The sequence below is a fragment of the Clavelina lepadiformis genome, chromosome 9, assembly GCF_947623445.1.
Source record: "Clavelina lepadiformis chromosome 9, kaClaLepa1.1, whole genome shotgun sequence".
Lineage (NCBI taxonomy): Eukaryota > Metazoa > Chordata > Ascidiacea > Aplousobranchia > Clavelinidae > Clavelina > Clavelina lepadiformis.
Genome location: NC_135248.1, coordinates 4884302 through 4896118, shown reverse-complemented (window position 1 = coordinate 4896118; position 11817 = coordinate 4884302). Strand labels below are relative to the sequence as shown.

Sequence of the window (11817 nt, the reverse complement as noted above, 5' to 3'; positions counted from 1 at the left end):
AAGCAGAACATACCTTTATTTTCTAATTTGAACGATTATGAAGGGCGTGGTCGTCATTTTCCTACTCTTAGCAATATGTCAGTGCAATGTTCGAGTCACATCGCAAGAGTGTTCTGAGAGCCAACCTTGCCGATTTGTGGGTAAGTACTATAAACAGATAAAATAAGACATAATTCTTCTTACACTACAGTACACACTGGTTGAAGTACTGTTGCGTTAATTAATGTTATTTAAGTTTTGTAGACCAAATATTATCTTTGTGATATATTTTGTAATTGAAAAATTTCTTTCATGAACTACATAGGGGGCGATCCGTTCAACTTTTCTCGTTCGGGACCAATGTCGGATCTTGTGTCGTCTGATGGGTTTTTGGAAGTGGACTTGACTGTAGCAGTAAACCCGGTAGTTGTAGAGTGGTTGACTTTATTCAGAAGAACATACAATGGAGGCTTCCCAGGTCCAGTATGGCGTTTTAAACCTGGTGACACAGTGATGGTAAATTTGGTAAGTGAGATATCTGCAATCCCTATTGAGAAAAAGCTTATTTGCAATTATATTTTCAACTTTTGTCTTTAAAAATAAAATCCAAAAATTATCTTTTTTAAGATTACACAAATTAATATTTTCTTTTTGTAAAAAAATCAATTCAATTTAGATAAATACATTGCAATATCCTGACACCAATAACAGTTTTAATCAGCTAAGGTTCGCTAACAGCACAAACTTGCATACGCATGGACTGCATATCAGTAGCGAGGTATGTGGTTGAGAGCTCGTTTTGTTTTCTGTTACGTTATTGACATTGTTTAATTTCTTTTATATTTACTACATGTAGAAACCTCAGGATAACGTTTTCGTCCACGTAAACCCAGAAGATGCTTTCACTTATGAATACGAAATAGATTCACAACACCCAGCTGGTACCTATTGGTACCATCCTCATTTGCACGGAAGCACCTTGTTTCACGTAAATACCGCAACAAAGCAGCAGAAAATCAAAATACCAGATTTTAGAGATATTTTTTTACTTGTCATGCTTATGTTGCATCGGTGTATGATAAACAGCGCTTGTATATAAACTGTATTAGGTACACAGCGGGATGGCGGGCATGATCATCGTGGAAGATGATCCTGATCCCTCCATAACTCCTCAGCATCTCCTGGATGTCTCGTGCCCAGACAACTGTCATCATGAAGTGAGACTCCTGTTCCAACCAACTTTACTCTACGCCGATAATTACTTCCCAAGCTTTCCGTTTATCCAAGAGAATATTCACGACCACAACGCATTTGAGTAAAGTTTTAGCTTTTTAAATTTGTATCGAATTGAACTTGATTGTACTAGTTATCAGCAACTGAAAAAAAGGATTGTTGTAATCTTTTCGTTTTAACTGTCAATAGAGTGTTCAACAAAGTTTACACATACAAGGTTTTAAATAAAATATGATCTGTATAGGATGAGCGACGCATTAAAAGACTGGCTAAAAAACAATGGGGTTGATTATTTTACCACCAACGGACAACTTTGGCCCGAAATAACCTTTCAAGCTGGTCAGATGAAAAGATTCAGGTAGAAAACGTATGAGTAGCAGGTGTGTAGTAAATAAAATGATTAAGATTAATTAAACTAATATTAAAAAAAGATTAAACAAGAGTTGAAAATGTTAAATGTTACTTACTCTTTTCTAGTTTAATGTAGCTTTACCGATTAAGAAATAAAAGTGAAACAGATTGTTGAAGTTTCAACATACAGTAATGTGATTTATGAGTTATGACCAAACAGACAAATTCCTTTTTCTATAGGATGGTTAACGCTGGTGGCAATGCAGCGCTTATTCTTCAAATTACGGACACTAACGGCGCTATTGCTGAAGGGTGTACTGTTTACCAAATTGCATTGGATGGAATTTATTTTGATTCGGCAACACCTCCACGACTCGGTAAAACAATGCTTGTTCCATCGGCAAAAAGTGACTGGCTGGTAGTCTGCAACATCCCTGGAACCTACGAAGTTCGTAAATTAGAAAGTTGTTGATTATAATATTGTCATACCTGACACAAGTGTCGGATGAATACAGAGAATAATTTCAAAACTTTTTGGTAAAGTTAGGGATGTTATTTTAGTTATATTAATAGAAAATGGGAAGTCACCCATGTTGAGCCTAAAAAGAGACAACGGAATAAATTTTTTAAATCACAAAGTTAACTTTTGTTTTTAATCAGTTATTACCAGTATAAAGAAAATAATTTTGTGTTTTCTGATCGAAATATTAGGTCCAATTTTTTCATTCTGCAGTGCATTTATTCATTATCATAATACACGATGAGTTATGAAATAACTTCAAAATTATCATTTGAAACAGTTTGTCATTTAGAAATGGTTAAATAGCAAACGACATATAATATCATGCTTCTTCCAAAATGGGTTTAATGAAATACTAAAACTTATAATGCAAATTCATTTTATTTCATTATTGCACGATTCCCAAACAATCATTATTATAAGAGGTTAATAGAAGCAATCTACTACTCTGTTTGGTATAATATGGGAACTGGGAAGTGTATGAAGAGAAGGATAGCTTATCTCTTTAGTTAGTTAGATTAAAAAATAAAAACAATCTTGGAAAACAGACAGAACAAAACTTCATGTGATACGTAATTAACCCAACTCCATTTTGGTTATAGCCTCGTCACAAGAAAACGTTTTCATTTGACTCCCGGAACCAATTGGTAAACCCAACGGGTTACTAAAAAGTAAAACCAAAATGCTTTAAACTTTTTGGGCCATTTTCGAAGCAAATTATGTAATTAAAAAAAACTGAAAACTTTAGATTTTAAGTATATTTTTAACGTTATCAAGAATAAGCTTGTGGCAGTAAAAAGTGGTTTCAAAACTTTGCAAAAGGACCCTATACCGTTATGAAAGATAAAAAAGTAAAAGACAAGCATAAATATAAGGTTTTAAACATATTTGCCCAGCATGAATTATCACAACATGCGTTTCAGTGAGGGGTTTACCCACGAGTAGGCCTATATCCTTTCGTGAATGACTTTCTGCTATGAAACAAAAGATTGATTGTTTTAAAGCGCGCATAATATCGAAGGTTCAAAATTTGACTGTTAGAGAAACATTGATGAAAATGCCAAAGGCCGTCCTGCCTACTTCTATGAAATTTAACGCTTAATTTTTTCCATACGAGTGTCAGCTCGGTTTCTATAGATTTTTATGTATATACCATGGCTAAACAATTTCACAACAATTATACGGACGGTTATTCCCATTTCAGCTGAGATCAGTAAAATCACCTGATGACGATGTATCAATGGGAGGTATGCAGCAATACCAAGGCAAGCTCCTGACTATAAAAATCAATGGAACGCTAACCTCAACTGTCATACCGACACCGCTTCCCGCAAAACAATCTTTTGTGTCTGATTTTCGAAACTTGACGGAAGACGAAGTGAGACAAAAACGAATATTTCTTTATAAGATGTAGGCTACTTTTATTCCAGCAATTTTGAAAAGTTATCAAAATTAAAAAACAACAAAGTTAAAAATCACTTCTACAAAATTGTTTCAAAAAATTTGTTCTTCTTTAGGTAACTGGACGATTTGTTATCGAAGTTGGACCAGATTTGACGTTGAACAGGGAAAGATTTCAATCGAAAACAAATTTTAGGTATAGTAAACTTTTATAATAGTCTATTTTATTTGTTTATATCCTGAACGTTTTGTCTTTGCAACAACTTCTAAAATAAGCTTTTAAATGTAGTTTACTATTTAATTTTCACCTCTTTATTTGAACATTTGCTCTTACCAAAAAGAAGGTATGTGCCCGAAACCAGTCAGCTTTAAAAAAGGTTATGTGTTTTTCTACATGCAGTTGTGTTGCTTTTAGTAAACTCTTGGTACTCGAAAACCATTTGAACATCACCCTATACTCTATAAAATCACACAAGTGCATAAATGCACAAATCACCGGCAGCAGAGTGACCTATACCAATTGTCAAACTTCTTTTGATTTTTTAATTGTTATAGATTTGTAGCGAACTTAGACACTGTTCAGGAATGGTACATCATCAATACTGCTACGTCAGCCCATCCAATTCACATTCACGTGAATAATTTTCAGGTAGTCTATAAAGATTTTTTATGGTATAGTGTTTTTTTAGTTATAATTTAGTTTTATTTTCAATTTCAAAATGTTGAAATTATCTCTAACATGATTTCGTTATCGTTCAGTTAACGATGTAGACAACGACTATAGACACACGTGCATATGTATACACCTATACGGAAAAATAACAATGTTGTGTAAATAAAGCAAGTTTCGCTTAAGGCTTTTTTCTGGGTTTTCAAAAATGTTTTGTAAAATTTCTTGTAATAAAAAACATTTCAGGTCATCAGTTACAACAACTACACTGGACCAATTGGAGCCAAGGTGATGGAAAACAAAGTCTTTTTTGATCAGAATAAACAACAATGTGATCGCCAGTACGAAAACTTCAACAAAAGTAAACACATAGAAGCACGTTTTTATACGTTTTCTATCAAAGTGGTATTTTTAGAAGTCGATCGAGAAAAATCAAACGATTTTGCAAATATTTGTTCATTCCACAATCTACATTGTAGCTCATAAATATAATTGCGTGTAAATTTTTTTTAGGCATACAGGCTATGTTACCTGATAATGATTATAACAAATGGTTGAAGTATCGAGGCCATGCGCAGCGCTGGAGAGATATGGAAAGTCATCCTAATGGAACTTTGGGCTATTCACCAAGTGGAATTTTCCATGACGTAATTCTTGTCCCACCGTTTAGTAATATTACGGTAAGAATATTTCGCGTTATATTTGCCGACTTGCTTCCATCTATAAAACTCTGTATTTTCATGTTATTATAATCGCGTTTTATAAAATTATCCTCCTAATTACTTATTTTGATACTATTAATATTTTGCATATTTCGCATTGAAGATTCGATTCCGAACGGATCGTTTTATTGGTACCGTGGTCATTCACTGTCACATTCTATATCACGAAGATCAGGGTATGATGATGGTTACAAAGATCGTACCAGCCGGTAAGATACTTTATTGAAAAAACTATCACAGCAGATCAGGCCTAATTAACAGAAATTGTTTAGGGTGTTGTTTCTTTTTATTTTTGAAATCAAAATTAGAATAATATTATCACCAAATTAAATACATAATACCTGGCTTGAATAATTCTATCAAAGCAATAAGGTATCAAAACTTTTTTGTACACATTTAGCTATTTTATTCCATCCCTTAATTTAGTGTTGCAATAGCTTTAATGTTGTTTTCATGTTAACTTCATTCGGTTGATCGACTTAATATGGGTTTTCTACCACGCTCCTTTCTACCGCATTTGTAACGAATTGATTAAAATTTTCAAGGAGCCAATACTACTGGCGCACACATTAAGTCCGGCGATGCTTATCCAGGGCAGTGCAGCAAATGCGACCCGTTTCCATTCAACGAGGTTGTTGGAGAATGTTCAGGATCAAGGAGGAAACATTTCAACATCATCATCTTGGTGACAGGTGTCCTGGCTACCTTTATTCTTTTCATTGTCACTGAATAACATTAAATGTATACAGCGATATACATTTTTGTGCTTATGTACATTTGTTTGTGAGCGCACTGAATTGTTAGATTCAAAATCGCTTGTAAGCACTTTATAGTAATTACTTTTCTCTGCGGTTTTCTTATATCCTTGGAAACATTATTGTAAATAACAAAAAATATCACTTCTTTGTAGTCGTTGTATTTACGTTAATTAATAATGCTGGTATATACAGCGATGTATATAGCTGAAAATAATATAGAAAAAGAGAATTTGAAAAATGTTTTCAGATTGCTATATTAATAAATAAAATCTCTTAATCATTTTGGTATTAAGTTTATGTTTGTTGCAAGGACAGAAAGCTGACTGCATGATATTCTGGGGAGGAATAGTTTTAAATAGAATTTATTAATATTCACTATAGCTATATTTATTAAGTCTTCCATTAAGTATTCATGGCCGAAAAAAAGTAGGTTTATAATTTGTTTTAGATATCTTCATAAATTATTGGCAGATTATCGAAAAATTATGTTAGGGGAAAATTGTCTAAATGCGTTTCTACCCAAAATAAAAATTCTTTGCGCGCCACCATTATTAGTATATAGGATATTGTAAAACAAGGGATATATGAACAAAATTAAGTGAAACAGTTAATTTACTAAGCAGTTTTTACCAAAAGTGACACATTGAATTCCACCAAGTTCGGCCATCATTGAGATCTAAAGAAACGCCGGCAAAAAATTGAACGTGATTTTGTCCCAGAAAAACATAAGAAACCTCACTAATATTTTCCAAAGGCTTATAAGCTTTCCGCAATTTTTTCGTTTTTGCTATAAACTTGCTTGCGTGTACGGTTATTATTTTTACTGACTTTTGATGAAACCTGGGTTGCAAATTGCTATGATGTAAAGCAAAGCGGTTGACAAAAGGAAACACATTACATCTTGTGTCCGCGTTTACACGTGAACAATGAAAAGAGTTTAGAAAAAACTCGTGAAAAAAACGAAGGAATGTGGGTTGGGATCGGTTCTAGTCTGTGTTGGCTGGCACCTGCAGCATATACTTGCAATTATTGATTGGGTTTAGGCTAAAGGCTAGGTTGAACAGTAACTATAGTCCGACATATAATCCAAAGCGGAAAGTTAATCACCTGTACGCACGAGATTTATCAGCGTTCACGCCGAAATTTTCATTCCCAATAAGCTACATGATGTTTCCGTTCTCTTTGACTGGATAATCACCTTCAGTGCGGTATATTCGTCAAATTGCAAACTTATTGGTTCAAGTTAAGTGCAACAAAAACAATAACCGCCGTTCTGAAAAGTTTTTCAAGCAAATTAAGTTAGTAAAGGTATTTATATCTTAAATATTCAGTAATAGGCGAACCGGGAAATTAATTTAGAAAGATGAAACTGCCTTTTTATCCTAATCTGCTGAATAAATTTGTGCAGCCCAACAAATCAATGCATTCCTAATATAATTTGTTGAGAGCTGTAATTGTCATTCTTGTAATGCAGTCACCAGTCCACCGCGGTTTCAAATGCAAGCGAAACGTTGAGTTTGAGTCTTCATTATACGCTAAACATCTGACATATTACGGCCAGTACAAGCAAGCCTGAGTGCACGAACCGTAGTTCCACTCCAATTGCTTTTCAAAGACTTCCGCAAACTTCTTTAAAAGATGCTGTATAAGGCTCTATGTTTTATTTAGATTGTATTCTTTACTGCAGTCAACCAGTGATTCTATTTTTGAGGAAAGGATAATACCAGAATTTGCCAGAAAGAACAAAGACAGTTATTAGGCACTTAGAAATTTTTCGTTACCACTACTCGAAAGGCTAAACTAATTGCTAAACAAGATTACATATTTAGTTTGTAATATGTAGGCTAATTCATGTGTAATTTTACAGAATAACAAATCAAAACATAGTATGATGAACAAGAAAAAGATTTTGCTTATTGCAACACTTTTAAGTGCCTTTTTGTGTTTGCTTTATCTCTTTTTCATTTCTGCTCTTACAAAAATAAAAAAGCATCATGCCATCTCAGCATGGGCAAGAAGAAACGAAAGGAATGGAGCCAGTAACGTCTTAGCCTAAGCCCGCTGCCAATCGATTTACAAATTTTATGCTTAACTTCACTTCTCAATCGTAGAGTGGTCTTCTCTACTTTAATAAATCAATGAGACTTGCCACTTGCCAAACACAAAATATGAAAATACAATTACGTATGAGCAGAAGCAAGATAGAGAACTAAAATCATAACAGTCACTTGAAACTTACTTAAAACTCGTTGCAGAAAATAGGCTTATGAAGACCTAGAGATTCATTGTCGGAAAATTAGGTTATAGTGAGGCTGAAATATTCCATTATATCATTCTAATATAGCCTTGAGCAATGTAACAATAAGAATATTTCTACTTTTTGAGCTAAATTTATGGTTTGTGCAAACGTTTGAATAATGCTGATACGCTGCTGCTATGGTTTTTTCGAAGTTTCAAAGTATTTTTTGTGAACTAAAAAAGTCGATCCTCGCCCATTAATATATCGGCGATGTTAATATTCGCTGCCACCTTCTTAATCATGAGGACACCGGTATGGTGGCACTGGCAAAGTTTGTAAGAAAAGGTGATCTTCCAAATTTTTCACAGGAATCTCAGCATTTTTACTTTCCTTCTCCAAGACCTAGCTGTTTGGCGCTTTCTTTATTCCTTCGCTTTATTGCATATTATGCCTCACAACTATTTATAAGGCTTCCATAACATGTTATCCTTTAATTTGACTGAATTTTTTATTTTTCGAATTACGTCTATGTTGCACGTATATAAACGACAGTTGCTGTACGTATAATGCATTTCTAAAAGAAAGAAGTTGGTACTTCTTAGTAGAAATTTTAGAAAACTATTATGGCAATGTTTTATAAGTTATTTGACAGGTTGGCCTGTTATAAGCTTTATTTTAGCAACGGTGACATGTAGGCCTCTCACGAGTTTAGTAAAGTCTACTGGATACTCAACTTGACTTTTATTAAAATAACTTGCTATGACCAGCACTTTGTTAACTTAAAGTTTTAAGGAGCCGTGTATGCTTAAATTTTGCCATTTCCATTGTTTTGTTGGACGTTCTACGTAACTGTATACAGTATAACTTATATTTAGGCTATACCGCTAGTGTCACTTATTCACTACACGTTGTGGTATTCCCAAGCAAACAATAGTTTTGCGATGTACCGCTAACCAATGTTCCCTCTAATCTTTCACGAGTCTGAGCAAACACACTAACTCCCTGAGCGGTCCCTTGGACCACTGTGAGCAACATCAGACGTGCGCACTGAGGCCATTATTATGCCTTTATTTTATTTTCAACTCAGGCTGGATTTTTTTCTTGTGCGCAGCACAGATTAAATTATCTGTGCGCGGAGACCGTGTCAGCAGTGCGCATTTGCGCAGCTTAGAGGGAACATTGCCGCTAACATGATTTTCCAGTCTTGTCCGAAACGGACAATTTCAGGATTTTGTTTAACTTTTTCGCCTTTGGCTATGTAATGGTAATACGGTAGTTAATCGTAGGTTACTATCAAAGTTTCCGAAGTCCACTTTTCGTATGTCAATTCTCAAATCGTTTAAAGTGATTCAGTGATGGTGTTATTAAGCTTTAGAGCAAGGGTCTCAAACTCAAATTGCTCTGGGGGCCAAATGAGGACGTGTAAAACGCCCAAGGGCCACAAGTCACAATGAAATGTCAACCAACAAGAACACAATAAGAGATAAAGCAAATGGGCTGATGATTTAAGCTAGTTATTTTTTGTTCTGGCTGCTTAACTGGCAGCGTTTTTCATGGACAAGGACATCGATATTGGGCTTCAACTTGTCAGCAGAAACCAATGTCAGAGTTGCTTGCAGATGTTCATCAGTGATACGTGACCTTCCGTCAGATTTTGAATGCAGGCTACACCCCTGATAAACACAGCACATTGTGCGGTGTCGGAAAAATCTGTGCTCTCATCAGGGCAATCGAAATTGCTTCGAAGTCTTTTACCGTTGCAACTAATTGTTTCTCCACATTTGCAGCTAAATCTGTGACCCTACTTGCAACTGTATTTGGTGATAAGCTTATGCCTTCAACAGTTTTTTTTTACCTGGACATAAAATGTCACTTGCTTTTACAAGGCATTCTTTTATGAACAAACCCTCGGTAAAGGGCCGTGATGACTTTGCTATCATTTCACTGATAACAAAACTCGTTTTTGCAGAATCTTCGTTGGACTGATTAATATTGGTAAAGAAACTTCTTTGTTTGCAAAATGTTGATTTTAGTTGTTTAATTTTTTCTTCTCTTACTTTGCCCTGGTAAGCATCATATTTATCGCGGTGCATTGTTTCGAAGTGCCGACTGCCGACGCATGTTATACTTCTTCATAACAGCTATCTTTTGCTGGCAAATAAGGCAATGACTAGTATCTCTGACCGCGGTGATAAAAATAACTCCTACCACTTATCTTGAAAAACTCTCCTTTCGTCTGTGATTTTTCTTTTTTTCGAAGCAGAAGACATGTGTAATTTTGCTTTTTAAACTATATCAATTTATTCAATACTAGGCTAGCTTACACCTCGACAACCAATTTGAACATTATGACTAAGGCAAGTTTTTGCAACTTTTTTTTACAGCTTCCTAAATAGTCAGAATTTATGTAGTGTGATGTTTTAAGCTGTTTGTAGGAATTTTATATTGCAACTTTTATCAAGTATTGCGCAAAATGTGCAAAATTTTCACTGGGTCACCTTTTTTAGGCTATTGATTTTGTTAAAGTCGCCAACACTGAGTTTTGCTGCAATGCCTTGGATCAAGTTTGCAGACCTAGGGGTTTTGGGGTGTGGTATTTGACTTGTTTCGGGGGGAGGGGAGGGGTGGGTTATCGCTTTGCTGTTTGGCTTTTTGCGGAAAATTATTTCCGCATTGCATTATTTTCTTGCTGCGTACCGGCAAAAAATGTAATTTTCGGCGGTCTCGCCAGGCCGCCTGTGAAATGGGAAAGTACCAAATTTGACAGCTCTGCAGGAGCTGATAGCGAAATGCTGTCATGTAGGTTTCAAACCTAAAGAACATAAAAATGTATGCATGATCGATTGAATAGCGAAGATAGAAACGGAACAAGCAGACACCCTGCAAATCTTAAACTGTTGGGTTTTACAACGGAACCTTTCGAGTATCTCATACCCTAATAATTTTAAAAAACTTGTGCATAAATGCAACTTTTGTTAAAATTAAGTGCAACTTTCTCACGATTTTAGTGCAACAAAAACTTGCCCTAATTATGACCAATTCCACTAACACCTGACTGGCGCAATTTCCAACGTTTTTGTGACAACTGTACAGAAGTGATTAGGCAATGTGTCGTAATAGCAGATCTTTCACCGCATTTATGGTAGAGATTGAAAGTGATGTGATAGAAAAGTTTAATGAGTAGTTTCAAATCGTTTGAGCAATTTTAACTTTTCAAATCTGAATTGTCAAATACTTGAAAATGCAGTACGCGGGCTGCACAAAAGGTTGTTGCGGGCCGCGTGTTTGAGACCCTTGCTTTAGAGCAGGGATGTCCAACCTGCGATTTTTGTGCGGCCCGCTAGTCATTTTCACTACAAAAGTATGTACTTCATGTATCCATTTTTCTTGAAATTTAATAGGTTTTGCGGCCCAATCAATTATTTCAAGTGACAATGCGGCCCACTATAATAAAAGGTTGGACATCCCTGATTTAGAGCGACTTCGAATGACTCATAATTACAAAATACCGGTAACCAGAAAAGAAATCATCTTTACAACTACCTAATATTTGCTTTCAGCTTCGGGGCGTTGCTTGAATTCAAGATTCGGAGCAATTACATGATTGGAACTGTATCACATTTTTCTGGAATACGCACAAAACAGCTCAAATTTGAACAAATTGAAGGCTACGCAAATAGCGCCAGATTTCAACAGTGATTTTAACACGACAATTTGAAGCTGACATACAAACTGACTGCTAACTTTTCTGCCTTTATTTCTAAAGAACTTAAAAAAAAACGAACTGCAAGCAAAGTTACTCTGACAAATGATTTTCATCACTAACTGGAGCACACATGGCACTGAACAACAAGGCTTCATCTATCTACAATGGAAACACTACATTAAATGTATCTATGCGGCTCTATCAGAAATATGTTAGTTGTCTGCTGTATTATACAAAA

General features: G+C 35.1%; 1 protein-coding gene across 1 annotated transcript; it reads left to right on the top strand.

Annotated features, from left to right (window-relative positions):
• LOC143470184 (multicopper oxidase mco-like) lies at nucleotides 1-5879 on the top strand. The gene is made up of 14 exons (XM_076968141.1): nucleotides 1-140; nucleotides 305-504; nucleotides 656-757; nucleotides 836-967; nucleotides 1089-1294; nucleotides 1457-1570; nucleotides 1804-2011; nucleotides 3288-3461; nucleotides 3601-3680; nucleotides 4040-4133; nucleotides 4401-4515; nucleotides 4668-4834; nucleotides 4980-5085; nucleotides 5422-5879. Exons 1-14 carry the CDS (start codon nucleotides 38-40, stop codon nucleotides 5607-5609), a joined length of 1989 nt encoding a protein of 662 aa, XP_076824256.1. The 5' UTR covers nucleotides 1-37; the 3' UTR covers nucleotides 5610-5879.
• The last annotated feature ends 5938 nt before the right edge of the window (nucleotides 5880-11817 follow it).